Source organism: Saccoglossus kowalevskii, chromosome 8, assembly GCF_978046115.1.
Source record: "Saccoglossus kowalevskii chromosome 8, keSacKowa6.1, whole genome shotgun sequence".
Classification (NCBI taxonomy): domain Eukaryota; kingdom Metazoa; phylum Hemichordata; class Enteropneusta; family Harrimaniidae; genus Saccoglossus; species Saccoglossus kowalevskii.
In genome coordinates this window covers 13020456-13039261 of record NC_140648.1, presented here as the reverse complement: position 1 = coordinate 13039261, position 18806 = coordinate 13020456, and the positions used below count along the sequence as shown (strand labels likewise).

General features: G+C 35.3%; 2 protein-coding genes across 3 annotated transcripts; one reads left to right on the top strand and one right to left on the bottom strand.

The window, feature by feature from the left end:
* Positions 1–2138: 2138 nt before the first annotated feature.
* On the bottom strand, positions 2139–7342 carry LOC100370509 (LYR motif containing protein 1-like). Of its 2 annotated transcripts, none has more exons than XM_078009562.2 (5): positions 7166–7342; positions 6098–6268; positions 5633–5693; positions 4082–4113; positions 2139–3457 (listed from the first exon to the last, which is right to left on the bottom strand). In XM_078009562.2, the coding sequence occupies exons 1-5, from the start codon at positions 7196–7198 to the stop codon at positions 3341–3343; spliced, it is 414 nt and encodes a 137-aa protein (XP_077865688.1). In that variant the 5' UTR covers positions 7199–7342; the 3' UTR covers positions 2139–3340. The 2 variants fall into 2 exon arrangements, with proteins under 2 accessions (XP_077865688.1, XP_002735143.1); XM_002735097.4 differs by having other exon boundaries at positions 7232–7342.
* A 3-nt stretch (positions 7343–7345) lies between these two features.
* On the top strand, positions 7346–17516 carry LOC100370658 (TGF-beta-activated kinase 1 and MAP3K7-binding protein 1-like). The gene is made up of 6 exons (XM_002735098.4): positions 7346–7653; positions 11733–11869; positions 12444–12684; positions 13516–13654; positions 14392–14623; positions 15255–17516. Exons 1-6 carry the CDS (start codon positions 7600–7602, stop codon positions 16063–16065), a joined length of 1614 nt encoding a protein of 537 aa, XP_002735144.1. The 5' UTR covers positions 7346–7599; the 3' UTR covers positions 16066–17516.
* The last annotated feature ends 1290 nt before the right edge of the window (positions 17517–18806 follow it).

Sequence of the window (18806 nt, the reverse complement as noted above, 5' to 3'; positions counted from 1 at the left end):
TTCTTTACTCCACTGCGCGTCATTGTAACATTCATCATGTTAACATACGTGACATTTAACGAAGCTTTTGGTGATAAAATAATAAAATAAAAGGAAAAAAAAAACACCCGAGCCAAAAATTTCGCAACAAGTTTAATTGTTGCTGTAATTCAACGTAGATTTTCGCCAAGGTAAAGTTCACCTAATATGAAACAAATGACTTTTTTTTTGGGGGGGGGGTAACAGCATACCCTCGTGTAGATTCACTAATTTTATTCATCCACTCACAGTCCCTCTATAAAGGGATAGAGGGACTGTGATCCACTCAACATTCACGCTCAAAATAAACAAACAAACGTGAAAATCACATTGAGCCTGACGTCACCATATATATTGTGACCAATACATTGAATATTAATATTGAATAGTTTGTTTTACGTGACACAGCATGAAGCCAAATATTCTGTTCTGAAATCAGCTAATAATTTACTCAACAATCCTAGTGTACGTGTTTTATTAACTTAATTCGTCCACTATATTCATATAAATGAGGCTTTGCATTGTGAGGTGTACAGTTTCCCCAATCATTCAATAATTCATTTTACCCCCGCTCTTTTCGTATATGACGTCAGAGAAAGGTCAACGTTACCATATCGATATCACGAGTATACCCACGCATTTTTTTTAAAAAGGAGAGTAATTAATAAGGTCGCCGCGACTCTTGTGTTCTAGTAATTTTATAATTCGGAAAAAATGTTTAGCTTTATGAATCATGGTCAAAGTTACCGTTGAGGGCTCAGCGTTGACCAAGCTTACCTTCGCATATTGTTAAAGCGAACTACAGCAAGGGAATTGTGGGTAAAACAGTACACCGTGGTTTTGTCGTATACATACTGTATTATGATTTACTTAATACATAGTAACTACAAAAGATGTTTCATATTATAAACTTCAGAATTTAATTTCATAAATCTAAATTTAGGCTTATCGCTTATAATCGCGTAGAAAATCTGGAAAACACATTCACAACAATCTTTCAACGGCCCACGTACAATCCTGTACTAACGAGCTGTACGATGTTTTTCTATTCATAGCTGAACAGATCGGGATTTTTTTTAAAAAAGCGCCATCAGGTAATTTAAAATTAGTTCGTGACAAAATTACAGATGCCGCACATTTTGTTTTTCTTTTTCTTTCTATCTACAAATGTAAGATGCTGCAGTTTAGACATCATCAATGCTGTGATTTCTCGATGAAAATGAGTAGTGACAATCCCCCAGGCGTTTCATCTATTTGAAAGCCTATACGTTAGATGCGCCCGACATCTTTAGTTTTTTGACATTTTGTGCATTCGGGATAAAACAAACGCTAATTATACTTCAGTACTGATCACTGATGGGTAAAGTTTACTGCATAAATTTCCGACTAACAACGCGAGGGTAGAATGAAACCCGGGAAATGAACAGTTGTCGGAATAAGTTCACGGTGCATTCATTATACTTGGCGTCAATGTTCTGTATCATAATGTGATACGTATTATTGATTCGTTCTGTGGTTCAAAACCACGTGTAATTGTGGATGATACTCTGTTTAAGGGTTAAGGTTAATGAATTGGTACGACGCATGAGATGACATCAATCCATCCATTTACATCAATTCACTAAGTGTCTCGATATCCGTTGAAATGTCGAGAACACTTTTAACCAAGTCCCAAAGCTTCAAAAGGAGCTCTTACTTATATTCTTAGATATAGGAATGGTTTAATTCAAGAGACGCCGTTGGCAGGAAATGTTTTTTTTTTGCGCTTTCTGAACGTTGGAATCGAAACCAGAGTGTTATAAAACACCCGACGGTAGTGTATGACGCCCTCAGCTGGCAAAACCCTGACGCCAGAGGGCGCAATTCGAGGGTTAAGACGATAAAACGCTGGACCTGAAATTACACTTTTTTTAATTTCAATGATAAACACGTTCTGATACATTTAAAAGTTTATTTCTGAAGTGAATCTAAACAGTACTATCAAACTTATATTGTTTTATAAGATTGTGTAGATTCAAAATCACTTTGTATTTTAGTCAGTAATTTAAAAAAAAAAAACTCCGGTGACAGCCAGTAGCAGGGATTTAGAGATATTCATTTAAAAAAGAAAGGAACAAGTATAATTTTTTGCTATTTATTCAAACATGCACGTACATATATATCTAAGACCTTTTAATCTGGAGTGTCTGTCTGTTTTGCCAAAGTTCAAAATGCTAATATGGTTTCTGGAGTTGTGTCGTCAGCCCGTGTAAGTTGCTGAAAGTTGGTACCCATACTTCAAAGCAGGCCTTGAATAAAGCCTCTAACACCCATTGAACACCTTGAAAATGTCAATCCTTTTCAAGTGCGTGAATAACAGAAGTACACCCTATCAGTTGGGACAGGTCCGAGTAATGACACAGACACGTGAAAATGACCCAAATTTCGTTTCCAGAGCATGGTAAATGTGAAAAATAAAAAATAAATATGCATATGAAATGGAATCTACATGGATTACTGATATAGTATCAATACAAAAGTAAGTTCCAAAAAGTTGAGAAATGAAGACTGATCGATGTGTAGAATGTTTTGTATGTTTTAGAACATTTTACGATTGTTTCTCTGTCACATAAAGTGAAAAAAAGGATATATAGTGCCTTGTTATTGTCAAGAAGAAGTACAAAATTGACATTGACTTTCAGCAGGTAATTAACAACGAAATATTTTTACTGTGGTCTACATGTAAAAAAAACTGCTGAAATTTCATATTCTATGCTTTGAAAGCTGTTCTCAAAAAACAGATTGAAACTGTGGGAATTTGGCAGATTTTGACACAAACTATAGCATTGTGAGACATTTTTAATAACCAATGAGCAGCATTCTACCTTTATAGTGTTGCTTGGTATGTAACTGCATCATAGCAACGCAATGAATGGTTCATGAAAAGGGTCTGGTCACAAGAGGGCGCTGTCTTCATTACTGCACATGTTAAAATCAACATCACATGCATTCAAACATAATATAGAAGTGATGACCATGGCTCATAGTCATGTATATGACCATATCTATACAACAAATACTCAATTATTATAATTTACCCAAGACATATTACTGTTTTGTTTAATATTTAGTTTAGCTTAACTTTCAAACTTGTTAGCTTTTCAGTAGGTATTAAACTGGTTTGTGTACATTTACTGCTGAATTGAGCAGCTTCTAAAGTGTCATTTTTAAAAACATGAGAACACTCTATCATGTGATCAACTATCAACCAATCAGAAATGATGTTACATTTCAAGTTGTTTTGACTAGCCAATTATATCAACTGTTGTAAAAGATGTTCAGTTCACTCCTGCTCATCATAAGAGTGTAAATAAAGTGGCTTTGCTTGTTTTCTAAGTCTGTCTTGTGATTTCTTGCCTTTACTCAGTGATAGTGGCATACCCATGTACGGAATGTTTACCTGAAATTCAAAGCAGACAAACCTGATTAAAAATTTCTGTAATTTTTTTTGGTGCTACTATAAATTGTCACAATTTGGTACTTTGAGGGCATTCATGAAGATGACTCACAAAAATCACTGTGACTCCCTAGGCCCCAGTGAAAGTCACTGTGACTCCCTAGGCCCCCAGTGAAAGTCACTGTGACTTCCTAGGACCCCAGTGAAAGTCACTGTTGTGTTTCTCGAGGATTCCAGTAAACGTCACTGGGTCTCCCTAGGACCCCAGTAAAAGTCAGTGATTACCTAGCACCCTAGTAAAAGTCCCTGTCCAAAATTAACAAAGCAATTACATTTGTATACAGAAATACATAAAAAAGTGCAAAATTGCAAAATGTTGCATACAAATTTGACAAAATATATACATCTATTTCATGAAGAGGGTGCAAAAAGTAAAATCATAGCTGACATAGCTTTGATAAGTTTTATAAAAGACAACATGACATGTATTGCCAAATTGATGAGTGTTTCCTTGTGAAATCAAACAGTGAAAACATTTCAGTTTTTCACTTCACTTGTCCTTTTCAAGTTGGAAGGGCGCCCTCTTGATGAAAGCAATGCATGGTACCGGTAACTGTGATTACTTACGGGTCTAGGATGCGGATTCTTATAATGTAAAGCTGTAAAAAAAAAAAAAAAATCTCGCATTCATTTTGATAAAATTCTAAATATCTGAACAAAAAAGATATGAATTATTAGCAATCTGATAAAAATATTGTATTGTTCAGAATGAATTTTTTGTTCTTTCATATATTGCATTTAATTTAAACATAGACTTTATAGTGTTTATGTTTTAAACTATATTTTTTATTATTTTGTAATTTGTTTTTTAAACACATCATATTTTGTGTTATGATTACAAAAAATAAAAAACAAATTTAAATATATGACAAAAAATGCACGCTGAGAGGATTAGAGGCATATGAAATTGAGATGGAGAATATTTAAATTTAATATAAATTTAAAGATGAACTTTCTTCAACATGAGGCCTTGTGACTAAAATAGTGCTAATCTTCACAGTTGATATTGTGAAAGCTATCTGATCCATAGTGTTGAAATTCATAATATTAAAAGAAAACTTTTATTAAATTGCAAAAGAAATAATTGAAATTGTGCGTCACATCTTAGATTTGCAGTCTGTGATTTTTCCCAGGGCACCAAGTTTTAATTTAAATCTGATGATTAGTTATTAAAATATTAGCAAATTAATTGATGCAAACTAAGTAATTAATATGCATGGATACAACCCTAAAATAATCAAGTCTGTGGATTATCCAAAAGCACCTATGCAGCACAAGAGACATCTGAGAACAGCAACAAATTATTAGATAATTTATATTCACAGATTGCTTCCAAAATCAAATCAGGTCTGTGGATTACCCCAGAAACATCTATTTACTAAATTTCATTGAAATTTGTTGTTTTGTTGTTGAGATAATTAGGATGAAAATTAATAATTAATATGCACAGATTTCAATAAAAAAAAAAATCATGTACAGTGTAATTACATTATCCCAGATCAAGTATTAACCAAATATCAGTGACATTTGATGATTGGTTCTTGAGACGTCAGTGGAATAAACACACAAATATACATACATGCATTCACATACATATAAACAGCAAAGACTCTCAGTGTGTGCTTTGTCCACTAGATTCAATAATAATACAAAAAACCCAATTTCAATTTTCAATTTATTCCTCGGAAGGAATTAAAATACATGTAGTTACATAACTAAGTAAATATGCACTCACTAACCAAACTCGTAACAATATAAAGTAAACATGACATTACAAAGTGTTCGAACATACCTCACATATTTTTTTTCTTCTGGGGTTTTTTGGTTTGGTATGTTTTCCCTTTTTCAATTTGCAATTGGTGGTTACTGAGGCAAAATCTAGTGAGCCCAAACTAGGATCTTATTTCAATCAGCTTAGAATTATTAGTATAGCATTCCATGCAACTAAATTTGTTTACAGAACAATGTGAGTCTTTAATTAAATGGTTGATATTGCACCCTAAGTGAAACCAAATACACTAATCATGTGCGAGAAGGAAAAATTCATTCTCATGTACGTAACTGCATAAAGACGTATCATTTAGCGATCTTATATTAAAACAATTGTACATAACTCACCAAGCTGAATTCTTGTCTCAGCCTCCTTAATGCAGGTATCTATCTTATTTATCTCAGTTATCTTTTGTAAACAACAAAAATATCAAAATGAGGAACTGTTGAATTAATGAATAATATCATGAACTATGGAACCTACTTTTTCATCTCCTGGCAAGTGTTAATGGCAACTATGGCAACGCATCCGAGTTTTGCTCATGGCAGTTAGGGAATTCATCCAGAGTATACAAAGCTTTGCATCCTTGGCTTTTATATAACCTCATCTGTGCAACATTCAAAATTGTTTCTGCACATGTGTGCTCATCGCATTGTGATAACTGGTACATTTTTGTACCATCCATCTTGTTTGTATGAGACTCGTACATGTGGAGCGACGACCACCTCTTTTTTCTACTGCAACATGCTAATAAATTTTTTTCATGAATACACGTATATAAATTAAAAAATAAATAAGTGTTATATAAATACCTCTTTATTTTTCTTGAACAGTGACCTGGCTTCTGCTCTGATGTAACTCTGGTCTGTTTTTGTGTCTTCTGGAAGTGTACTCTCTGACTCCCATTTCTGAGCATGTCTCAATATCTGACGATACAGAGATAATACTTCTCTTCGTTTTGCCATCAGTTCATCAGATTGGTTCTGTGCATCAACAAAATGTCAGTTTTGTTGCTATTTCTAATTTCAAACATTTTGTATAAATATTCACCAGTTTAAAGGGCGGTGCTCGTCGTGCCGCATCCTGTTCGATATGGGACTCATAGCGACGTATATAACGTGTGTCAAATACATTGTTTATTTACATGAAATTCGTACACGCGCTGCGCGACGACTACCACTCTTGAACTTATTATTATATGTCTTCGCTCAAACTCATAATATATTTAAATGTCTGAACATCGCTTTTTTATTTATTTTGGAATACTGATACAACGTATTACTAAATAACTTTTGTTTTACAATTTAGTATGTAAGACATTCCATGAAGAAATGTTCTTTATTTTCATTTTCTTTCTGATACCTTACTTTTTCTAGTTTATAGAGAGTAAATGGAAATGTACTCCATTCTTGAATTAATTGATTATAATCACTATTTATGTAACATATTTGATGGTATTAATTGTCATCGAATCGCCGGAAGCATTTACTTTTACAGACTTGTCAGAATTCGTTTTATTGTTTTGGTCGTTAATTACTCATGCTCGCAAGATGAGGTGCGTTTATTCGGTCGTCGCCCCACAACTGTAAAAGGGTTTCTGGGGTAGTATGTTTACATCCCGCCCGCGAGATCGTGGGATTCGCATGGACGCAACCTCAGGGGCCTGACGATTTATTCGTGTGGTCCGTCGTGTGGCTGGTTGCTGAAGTCAATACATGGACGTCTACGACGCAGAACGAATATGTACAGGGATACACATACCATCCCTCAAAATATGTGAAATTGTACTTGTTACACTTGGCTTCAGCAACCAACCACACGAATAAATCGTCTGTCCCCTGTGGAGGCAAAGCTCTAATTACAGAATGTGACAGTCGTACCATGGAGCTCCATGGTCTTTCCCGGGCAGTCATGACCTAGGTCGACTGAATCATCTGTGCTCATACCTGGTGATCGGGATTATCGTGACCTAGAACTTCAAAGCTTCTGACCTGACATGAACTCTCCGGAAACACGTGCGACTTCTCGGTTGTATTTGTTTACCAGCTGTTTTCTGAGCAAGCGCACTGGGGATAATCCGGGTACTTTAGTGGGCCAAGCCCCATGTTCCGTTTTATTGGATCCCGGAAGCACCTCTTACCGTAAATACCACACTATTTCACCAATTACCAGACGTATATTCCAGTCATCGTGGAAACCAAGAAAAGGCAAGCATTCCGGAGAAATAATCTGACATATCAGATGTAGCTTTGACACCCGACCAACTTAATTTGACCTTTTCTTTGTGTCCTTGTTTGTTTGGGGTCTGTGGAAGATGTCATCCCACGGCTTGACCACCGCTAACCGTGCCCCCAGAGTGGGTCTACAGGTGAGTAGGGTCATGATGTGATGGCGAAATTGACAATGTGTACGTTGAATGTTGGTTGTAACACCTTATTAGATCATTCAGCAGTACAGTTGCAATCAACAAACAAACTCTTTTCTTCATTTTTATTAAATATTTATAAATTTCACAGTTGGCCAATGTAATAACATTGGAACACTGTCAAATGACGTCATTGCCCACGGTGCTTTTTGATTGCCTGTTTAGATTCAACTACCTTTGCAATTTATAAGTATTAATAAAAATGAAAGAACAAGATTGTTGTGTTAATAGTATTGCTAACCTAGTTAATTTACATAAATGAAAGAATTCTATTTCCACCCAACCCCCTAACCTTACCCCAATTCCCAAGCACCCCCAATTTCATTGTATATTCCCCTCCTAAGGACACCTATAGTTTTCTAAAGATCATACCGGTATATAAAATTTAAATTGGTGCTGGAGGTGACGATTAGACTGAGGGTTAGGGGTAGGGTGCAAAAGAAACTTTATCCTAAATAAATTTAACCAGTGACTTTATTTCTTGTTAAGTGATCAAAAACTACAGACAATAGAAAGAAAATCTTTATTAAAGTGTTAATAATTTGCACTATATGGTATTATTATTAATAATGCTCTAAAACCCCAAATAATGTTTGCTATGTTTCAAACAATATTTAAGGTAGAGATGCACTTTATTTGTGAATTTCAATCAAAAATAGTTTTTTTCGTTTTTTATATAGATTTTTATCTAAAGAACATTCTGTGAAAATTTGACCAATGAATTCTTATTGGAACACCGTTAAAATTCCTATTTATTTTCTGGTTAAAAATAAAAAACACTCACACGTGGCAATGTTTATGTCCAATTGCCTAATTTGCATGAGTAACCAAATAACAAGACCTTTGATTGACAATATGCAAATCGAGATTGTACGGGTCATAGTTCATTCAATTCACGCGCATGTGCAATTATTCTCAACTCGGTTCTCGCTCGCTAGCAAACCAAACATTATATTTCCTCACTGTTTTTCTTAATTTTTATCATTACATTATGCGTGGTGTGAAAAGAAAGAGAGGTAGAAAGAAGATTCAGATGATTTCTATGTCGGAAGAGGCAAAAGCTACACTAAAGGCATCAGCCCACCGAACGAAAAACAAATCGATGTGAGCGTCCAAACATGACTTTCCCTGAAGGCATCAATCCGAGTTTCTGATTGACTGAGAAATTTTATTTTTAAATAATTGTTCTCAAAAAATAAACTGAGTATGTGAAGAATAATTTAACATTGTTTACAGTGATAACTGCTCATTGTCGAAACGAAGCTTACCCATTCACGCTAGTCACAATAAACATCATACTCTTGAATAGGCGTCAATGACTACGGTAAAACTTAGACTCTATTTTAGGCATCAGGAATGATTGAAATGTCCGAAAATGACACCAAAATACACCTTAAAAGTCCCATTTTATTTTTTTTTCTAAATCCCATCCCGAAATTACGGCAGAATCTGGTCCCTCAAATAAGGGACACGTGAGCTTTGATTCTAACCGGATATATTGCACTGGGTCGGGGAGATACAAACTTGTGTGTATCTTTTGTCCAATGGGTACCTGTACTTCGATCATTCGCAAGTTTTGCTCGGTGGTGCGAGACAGCTTTGTTTGCAACCGGACGAACTCCGTTTAATTCAATGAAGCAAACAACTGACAATGCAACTGATAAATTGCAAAGGTACGCTAAAATTAATTGAAAACAACCGAATAATTTCAATGAAAAATAAATCACAGAGAGAGGTAACTTGATACATTACGGTAACAACTCTTTTGACGCGCTGACCGCCTCTCCACGTCTGATGTTTTGTTTTCCTTGTCATAATTGATGATTTTGTTTTGATTTTTGAGTTTTTTTAGCCTGCAACTCGGCCACGACCTTTGCTTTTTCCGTGAAAAATAGGGAAGTTTACGTCAATTTGACGGACATTCCATTTTTTTAAACTAACGAAGCACACTGTTTAGCACTCCCATTTTTTTCATTTGCCGATTTCTATTCAGAAAAATTCGACCGCTCGAAAATGCACCTTAATTTTGCACTCTTAAAACATGTCAGATTTCCAACACAAATTATTTAAAACCGGTCGAAATTTTAAAACTTTTACGTTAGGAGCTGGAGCTCTCTTCTTGCAGGCGACCGTCGCCGGTAGTACAACAGCATGTTTTGTACGTACATCCGTGCGCTGATTGTCTGCGACTGTCTTAGAAAATCCCTGAATAAGGCGTTGCCAAAATCGGAAAAAATAAAAAAATGCCTCCTTAAAAAACGAACAGAATTCAAATATTTCTTTTAACAAATATGTTGCAGTGGGAAAAATGGGATTGGAAACGATGAACAAAACTTCTGTGCCTCGCGTTTCGATTCTAGGATTACGCGATTATTCATTATTGTGCGTTCGCTTCCTGGAGTTGGTTCTCAATACTACATAAAAATCATCAAGGATAAATAATTTAATATCCCACTTTGTACTCTTCACGGTAAACCATAGGCTCTGAAATACTCGTAGATTTTTTATTGAAAATACATCGAAGAGAAGCCATGATGTTTTGATCGTGATAAAAGGTCACCTTCCTAGGACCGCCTCCTGTTTAATAATTCATGAGATGACGTCATATTTACTGGGCATTGCCACGTGTTTTTACCGACCCCATCAAAACACTGGTATGAATGACGTGTTTCTGATTTATATATTCAAGAGCAGTTGTTCTGGTCCAACGATTTTACATAAAATGTCTATGTCTATACGTTAACTTTCAATTTCAATAGTCTAGAAAGTATGACAAAGTATGACAAAGCAGTAATTCCCGGTTTAACGCGCAAATATGCAAATTAGCCTTTTTCTCGTCTTCTATTTTTGGTGAATTCTTGGGCTTTAAATTAAAATAGCTGATAGACGCTTTGGCCATTTGCCTCGAAATTTTCACACATTATTGACAAGGTGTTCCCCCTTCAAAATGCGTCCGGACAGTTTATTACAGCGAGTGGAACAAAAATAACAAGTCCGCAATTAACATGGATATATAAATTATGCAAAAATAGAAAAGAGTGAACTTAGAGGTCATGCTGTGCGACTTTGAAAGCCGTTAGAGAGATGAGTGGACGCATTTGAATTAGTAGTATACCAAGGTATCCAGTGATGTAATTTTACCCACAAACGGGCTTGCAGTTTTTAAGCTAATTTTTTTTAAACCACTTTTGTCCAAAAAAGCATATTTTTGACCCAAAATCAAAAACGCATTCTGGATATTTAAAATAAAGACAAGTTTTACAAAGTTTGTATAATAAGCTTTCAGAAAATATATAACATGTTGGATATATAATACCATCTTCATTGTCTAATTACTCAATTAAAAAGCAAGCCAAATAAACTGCATCTCTACCTTAAATGCTACAATTAAATTATTTAGTGCTTCAAAACATTCAGTTTTCTCCCAATAAAACATGTTTTAAAGCAATTTTAACATAGTTGCTTTGCCCATATGTTCATAAACAGAACTATATATAGTTCTGTTTGCTTCAGCACCAGGAAGCAATAAAAAATCTCAAGGGGTTTTCACAAGATGATTTTACATTGGAAAATAAAACAGAACTTACATGTACCAAAATTATGTGTGTGAAAACAAACTTAAATATGTAGGCCGGCCTAAATAATTAATATCTGTATTTTTGACTAAATATGCAGATAAGGTTCAAGTTCATTGTTACGATCGTATTGATTTTGGGATTGTGAAACATCTTAAACGCAAAAATTTGTAATACAAAGGTGAATATCCCTTTCTTTCACAGACTCATTTGTTTGTTTGTCTTGCCATTGTGTGATCGTCTCGCTATTCGCACAACTCTTCTTCAGTTCTCATGAGATCTTCATCGCATATCCTTATCTTATAAGTCCTTGGCTTCATCTAAGTTATAAAACCTTATTCTTATTTGCTCTTGACGGAATATTTATTCTACACAAAATTAGAGCTTTACATTGCATTAATTCAAACATTGGTCTTACTCGTTAGTTCTTCGTATTCTTATTTCCAGAGTCAATCGTTGAGTTGGACCGATGATCTTCCAGTTTGTCGTCTATCCGGTGTTGGGTTTTCAACCAATCAGATTTACCGTGAAGACGGTGGACGTCTTGAAGAGCATGAATTTGAAGATCACTGTTTTCATTTCAGGTGAGGCACAAAACGTTTTAGAGAGGAGAACATTTTTTTGTGCATTATTATTTTCATACCTCATTATCAAAACTTGTATTTCCTGGAGCTAACAATCCTTGTGGGGCTATCAAGTACATATATGTTGTAGTGTTCAAATTAGGTGGTCCAATCAGACGTTCTGACCTTCTGTACAAGGCTGACTGCCGGCCATTTTGTTTTAATTAATGCTGTTCCAGAGCAATATCTCTCGAAATGGACAAGTACTTGTTTGACAATCAGAAACAAGATGACTGAATGTCAATCAAAAATCATAATCAAGCTGAATCTGGATCCATATCTCTGACATGTTTATGTCCCAACTATATTACTATAAACAAAACTATATACATGTATCTTAAATTTGATAACTAACACGGACTGTGCCATGCATAGCTTGTTTACATATATCTTTCATTCTACATGATGTGTGGTTGTCAAAATCTATTGCCAAACAAGGTCTAGCTCTTCTAATTGGCTAAAGCGTTAGGTATTAATCTTGATTGACCAATGAGGGTTGGTCTTTTAATTCACTTCTTATTTACTTCACATGTAGAGCTGAAGATGATGTCTACTTGTATGGTGTCTTTGATGGACATGATGGTGGCAGAGTTTCTCACTTTGCCTCTCAGAGGATGCCAGCTGAGTTGTTGCTAGGGCAACTGAACAATGAGACAGATGATGGCGTGATCAAGAGAATCTTACAGCAGGCATTCAATTCTGTTGAGAAGGGGTTCTTTCAATCAATAGACGAGGCATTGGCAGAGAAGACAAATTTAAAGTTGATGATACCGGAGGTTAGTTTAAACATCAGACTTTCAGTAACAGTAGTGTTGTACTATGAAATTGGAATTTTGTACAGTTAATAATACTTTCAAAGTCACAATAGTTTTCTGCTGAATGTTTATCGTTATTACTTCAATTTCTTGTTTATTTTCACTTGTGTATCACCTGTCTCCAGTCTGTTGATGAAATTCATTTAGAATGCTAAAGTCAACTTTTACCTTTCACAAAATATATTATAAATATATTAAAATGTATTTTTTTTATCTAGACATGTAGCCAATAGAAACTTATGTCCCTTTGGTACAAAATTATCCAAGAAATACATAAAAATATTCAAAATATTGCACCAAAAATGTTGACAAGAAAGATTTTTTGGTTTTTGGTACTACTGACATTTTGTTTGATTTCATCAGCAACTTGTAGGCTTGTTCGAAGTTGGTTGTATACAAATGAGCTACATGTTCATGAATGATGGCTTTTGATCTATTGCTTCTAGAAAATCATTTAAAAATCATGTGACATCCTACTAATACATTTTTGAATATAAATATTTAAAAATTCATAAATGTGTTAATATAGCCTGGCATGGCATGAACAAAATGGTGGAGTTGATGATATACTCAGACATAACTATCACATGACACTGAAACCTACAAATGTAGTCTTTGGGAATGAAAACGAATGGTGGAGTTGATGATGTACTCAGACAAAAATATCACATGACACTGAAACCTATCAATAGTCTGTGGGGTGAACAAAATGGTGCACTCAAACTAAAATATCAAATGACATGATAACATCTAAACTGTTTATCTTAATGAATTTTATTTTGTTTCATTCAGGGAATCAGTGATTATGAATTCTGTCAGAAGTATCCGGAAGCAGTTACCAAGTTACAACATTTAGAGACAGAAATCAGTGGTGGTACTACAGCCATTGTTACGTTGATTGTTAATAACAAATTGTATGTCGCTAATGTTGGTAAGTTTACAGACATTGTGGAAATAACATTTATGTTCTGCCAAACAAGTAATAAAAACTATCGTACACATATGACACCCAGGGTACTCGGCTCCTAGAACATCTATTCAAACATCTATTGTCTTTCACCATATGCCGATTAGGGAAAGAAATATGCACTCACCATCAGAATTCATCGAGTCGAATTATTAGGAACTGTGGGAAGATCTTCAAAAACCTCTTGATGAAAAACTATTCCCACCATGATGTTTTTCTTCACAATTTGTAGACAAATATTTCGGCCACCATTTGCCACCCTGGAAATTTCGGACACACACATACAACAATGTACATTATTTTAGTTCTAATTATTTAGCTTTACAAATAGTAGATATTTATTAGTAAATAAGTACATGTACGCCATACTTGCAGTGTGCAAGTTATTGGTAAATAAATATAAATATGTTGTAAAATAAAATTAAATACCGGTATACAAACATATATATTACAGCAGATATAAGACACGTGTGTGGCCGAAATTTTCAGGTTGGCAAATGGTGGCTGAAACTTCCATGGTCAAAATTTCCAAACTTCCTACTTTCATTGCATTAGATTCATGGTCAATGAAACACAAGTTTAAATGGATTAAACCTCCTACCCTTGGTGAGTGTGCCACAGGCTCAGTTGAAAGGCTAAATCTACTGGCCAGGATTCATTCACTAACAAACCAAAAATATGGTCTTTGTTTTTATTTTCAGGTGACAGTAGAGCTTTACTTGTAAAAGCCGGCCAAGAAGGACACTTCATAGTTCAACAGCTGAGTGTTGATCACAACATTGACAATGAAGACGAGTTGCTGAGATTATCGCAGCTTGGACTTGACACTGAGAAAATACGACAAGAAGGCAGGAAACTAGGAAGTCATGAAACTACTCGCAGCATTGGAGACTATAGTGTGAAAGGTGGCTATAAAGACTTTGACATTCTTAGGTAAGTAGAAATTAATTATCAAGACTTCTACATGATATGTGTATTGCGTCTAGTCGGAGATATTATGAAATCATCAGCCTATATGATTTTCCTGTTTCTGTACTAAGAATACTTTATTTTCACTTGGAATTATTTTTCGCTATTTTCGCTGAACGAATGGTTCATTTGGAATTGATTTTTGCTGAAGGAATGATTTAGTGAAAGTAAATTCCAGCGAATATACCTTTATTCCTATATTTTACATTAAACATGTCAAAAATCAGTGAAAATAAATTCCATGCAAAAGACCTAGAAAGCCTTTTCAGCGAAAATTACTTCCAGTTAAAATAAAGTATTTTTACATTATATTCAAGCTTCAAAACATGTTTTCTCCCCTCTCTCCCTGAAGTCAATCTGTCTCTTTGTGACTGTATTCAACTCACAAAACTGGATCTATGCCTTCTGTGAGTGCGCCCTCAATAATTGAGCCTGTCAATGAATGCTCTCATTTCTCTGCCAAAATGTAAAATATTTTCTATCATTTCTAATTCATTTTGTTACAATTTTTGGGGAAAGTATTGGAGAAAATGACAAAAGTTAATGTAAATTCAAATACACTGATATATGTTTCTGTTTTATTGATTCCTTGCAGTGTTGCCCACAGTGAACCAGTCATTGGGGATCCTGAAATAATAGGGGGTCTACCTATTGACGAATCATGCCGTTTTCTGCTACTTTTCACCAATGGACTCTACAAGTCTCTTGAAGAAGCCACGGATGCCAAAAATGTCAATTATGACATTGCGAACATGGTGGCGACGGAATTTGCTGTACAGTCCACATTGAATGGCGTCGCTCAAGCAATTGTTGATAAGGTTGTAAGACTTCACCATGATACGTATATGAGCGATTATGAAAATTCGAAAAATTGTCAACGACGTGATGACATCACTCTGATTGTACGGAACTTTAATATGCCGCTTGGGATGCAGAGTCCAACGCAAGGTGGCCAGTATAATCCTGTGGCTGTCCCGTACACGACTGGTGGGACATTAACGAGTCTGGTCATTCCAATGCCGAACATGCAATCCAGCACCCCTCTCAACAGCAGTAAAAGCCACACATCTTTGGACATGCAACCGTTGCACATTGAAACTAACATTTCAAGTCCTGAAAGCACAACACCAACCAGAGGTGTGTTGCCATGGGGAACAAACGCGACACCTCCCACCCCACTGGACGAGTCATCACCACACAGAAGCCGTAGCAACACACAGACGAGTAGCAGTGATACTCAGAACAGTGATGATGGTGAACGGTTCTTATTTCAGAGATTACAGCCGCCACAGACGGGTACGAACCAGCCTGATGAAGATGGACGTATTGATGCCTATGTAGATTTCACTGATTTTTACAGACTGTACAATGCTGCAAGGGAAAATGCTGGTTCTAAAATACAATAACTGAGAAATTAAAATCTTGTATTTAACCACAGTCTCTACCTGCATAATTGTCATCCATTCTCAGGAGCGAACATTCGGCATTTTCACCACCTAGCAACCATAACTGGTGAAGAACTCTGTAAATAAAACTGTACTGTACAAGATTACCCTACATGTACTACGTATATAAATTTGGTTCTTCAGGATTTTCCCATAGTTGTTGCTGTGCTGTTTTCACCGGCTCTTTGATCGGTGTTCAACAGCACCCATAGAAATATATGATGCAGTGGTGCACGTCTTAGCAACATACCGAGTAGAACATTCTGTGATGTAGCTCCGCTCGGGACTAGTGGGTTTCTGTGAAATTGATAGTTTTTAAACTTCTCCAAAAACTTATATGCAAAATTGATTGTTCTCTATGAAGTTATATTCATTAGGTAAAAATTATTACTGATATTAGTGTTACTCAAGATGAGTAAAATCTCAATCAGTTAATTCAAATTTTTTTTTGTATCTACCTTTACTGTATTATGCTAGAATTATTTTACAGTTTATATCCAGTCATAAGCTCGGGCCTCCACATGGGAAAGTAAATGGTGGGTATACCCGAGAACCACCTCAGAAAAGTTGAAGAATTTTTTGTTTAATATCGTAAAAATATTGAAAAATTAGCCATTGTTCACCATGTGCCAGGAGGAATATTAGGAGGAATATTACGCCTCTTTGGGGAAAATGAAATGATATGAGTGATTTCTACAACACTTTTTACAATAAAGAAATCCACATTTTCGTATAATATTACTTACATACCATTTACAGTGTAAAATTTATTAGGGTTTGTGGGAAAACAATGTTCTCGATCATATACAAACTCGTCTGACCTGACAGGTCAAGTCTGTTATCAACCAACCATACCATACTGATGTAATTTCTTGAAAATTTCTGAATATTGATGATGGCATTTCTTTCATGCTATGTGAACAGCAACATTTTCTATGAAAAACTGGTAATATGAAATTCAGAATGTGAAAGATGATTTAACATCTTTGTGGCTGTCTGCTGATCTTGTTTATACATAGTTCACCTGTTTACACCCCATGCCATGGTCACTGTAATTATTTGGAAATTTTTTTTTTTTTTCCAAAAGCTACCCGCTTCCAAACACTCGGAGATGTGGATTACTCCAGTAGAGCAACATTGGGTTCATTGTGAGTAATGAAAACAGCGAGGCCAATCATAGTTGAAATACATTTTTTACATGTATATTTTAATATCTTTATTTCTAACCACATTGACAACACTGATATGCCCTCAACTTGCTAAAATGTCTAAAACAAAAAGAATGGGCTTATACTCGTGTTACCTGAGCTGAAACTTGTAGAAATGTATGTATTGCGTATATTATGCATTTAAACATAGAGATGAGCAATGTGAACAGCAGTACTGAATAAACAGATTATATAAGATATAAATTGTAGTATGGTTACAATAACAGTGTATTAGAATAACCAGTTTTGGATCTCGGCAAAGTTAAATTGCTGTTCATTTTTCAAGATATTTCACTTGAAATTGTCTTCTTGTGTGGGACTCAAACAGTTTTTATCTGATCATTTTCACAATCAATATGAAATGTCAACTTTGGTGTGATTAGCGAGTACAATTTTCAAGATATAGGGTGAATGAACTAAAAGTTATAATGTTAAATTATATTGTTTTCAGTATGGTGACAGTATGGTGCTCGTTTTCATTGGAACCTTGTCAACTCCAAAACAGCGTTAAAAAACTTGACTGTTGTAAAGGGTGCTATAACACATCCATGTTCTATGTGCGTGAAACGTAATATAGAGAATATATTAGAAATTATTAACGCATTTGCCATAATATTTTGGCAAATTCCAAGGCTAGAAATACAGATATCACAAAACTTGATATATGTGGACAATATAGACCATAGCATTTGTAGGCAATAGAAGTTACAAAGTATAGCACCAATAAAGACCACAGACCTGCTGTATACAATGTTCGGACTACTAACTCTGTTTAGGCCACACTGATTTAATTTTATGGATGACATCCTCTGGAGACCCCAAAACTAATGCAAGAGGGCGAAAAAAAAAAATCCTGCCAAAAAAAAAAATCCTGCTAAAACCACAGGACTACGGAGCTGCTATTACGAATTGAACCACAGAACACAATGTATCAAAAAACAACAAGAAGTCTTTATTTGTAGGAGGCACATGTTGATATACACATCTCGTACTGTATTACTGTCACAGGTATAACCATTTCAGACAAGTTCTAGTACATGTAGTCATGATGAAGTACCTTCAGTCAAAAACACAGCATGCAAGGTACAACATGGACATCATTTTCAGTACAAGTCAAGGTGGAATGTACATATCACTACTTTATGACAATAACTAACAAAACATTGCAATGATACAGAAATGTCCTTGCTTGCTCCAGTCTACAACAATCCCTCAGTTTTTCCTGTGAACTGTTATGCTCACGTATTTTGGTGGCGTGGTCGCCATGTTGGATTAGATAGTCCAAAAAGTTTTACGACAAGCCGGCGCTTTGTGACAATATGAGTTGGCAAGTTCGTCATCGAAGATTTTTTTTTGTTTTTGTTTGGAGAAAAGGCGAAAACTAATGCGCGCGTGGATGTCATCCATACAATCAAGTCGGTGTGGCCTTATTAGACAGAAACAAAGATACAATGAAGTGAACTGAGTATGTGTAGAATAGTGTGAAGCGAAGAG

Excerpts from the sequence above, each read along its gene's own strand:
- LOC100370509 (XM_078009562.2), bottom strand. The coding sequence starts at position 7,198 with ATGACTGCCCGGGAAAGACCATGGAGCTCCATG. Across the intron at positions 6,269-7,165 it reads AAAGACCATGGAGCTCCATG|AACCAATCTGATGAACTGAT; the intron begins GTACGACTGTCA and ends GTTGATGCACAG. Across the intron at positions 3,458-4,081 it reads AGAATCCGCATCCTAGACCC|GTAAACATTCCGTACATGGG; the intron begins GTAAGTAATCAC and ends TTTGAATTTCAG.
- LOC100370658 (XM_002735098.4), top strand. The coding sequence starts at position 7,600 with ATGTCATCCCACGGCTTGACCACCGCTAACCGTGCCCCCAGAGTGGGT. Across the intron at positions 11,870-12,443 it reads GATCACTGTTTTCATTTCAG|AGCTGAAGATGATGTCTACT; the intron begins GTGAGGCACAAA and ends CTTCACATGTAG. Across the intron at positions 13,655-14,391 it reads ATTGTATGTCGCTAATGTTG|GTGACAGTAGAGCTTTACTT; the intron begins GTAAGTTTACAG and ends TTTTATTTTCAG.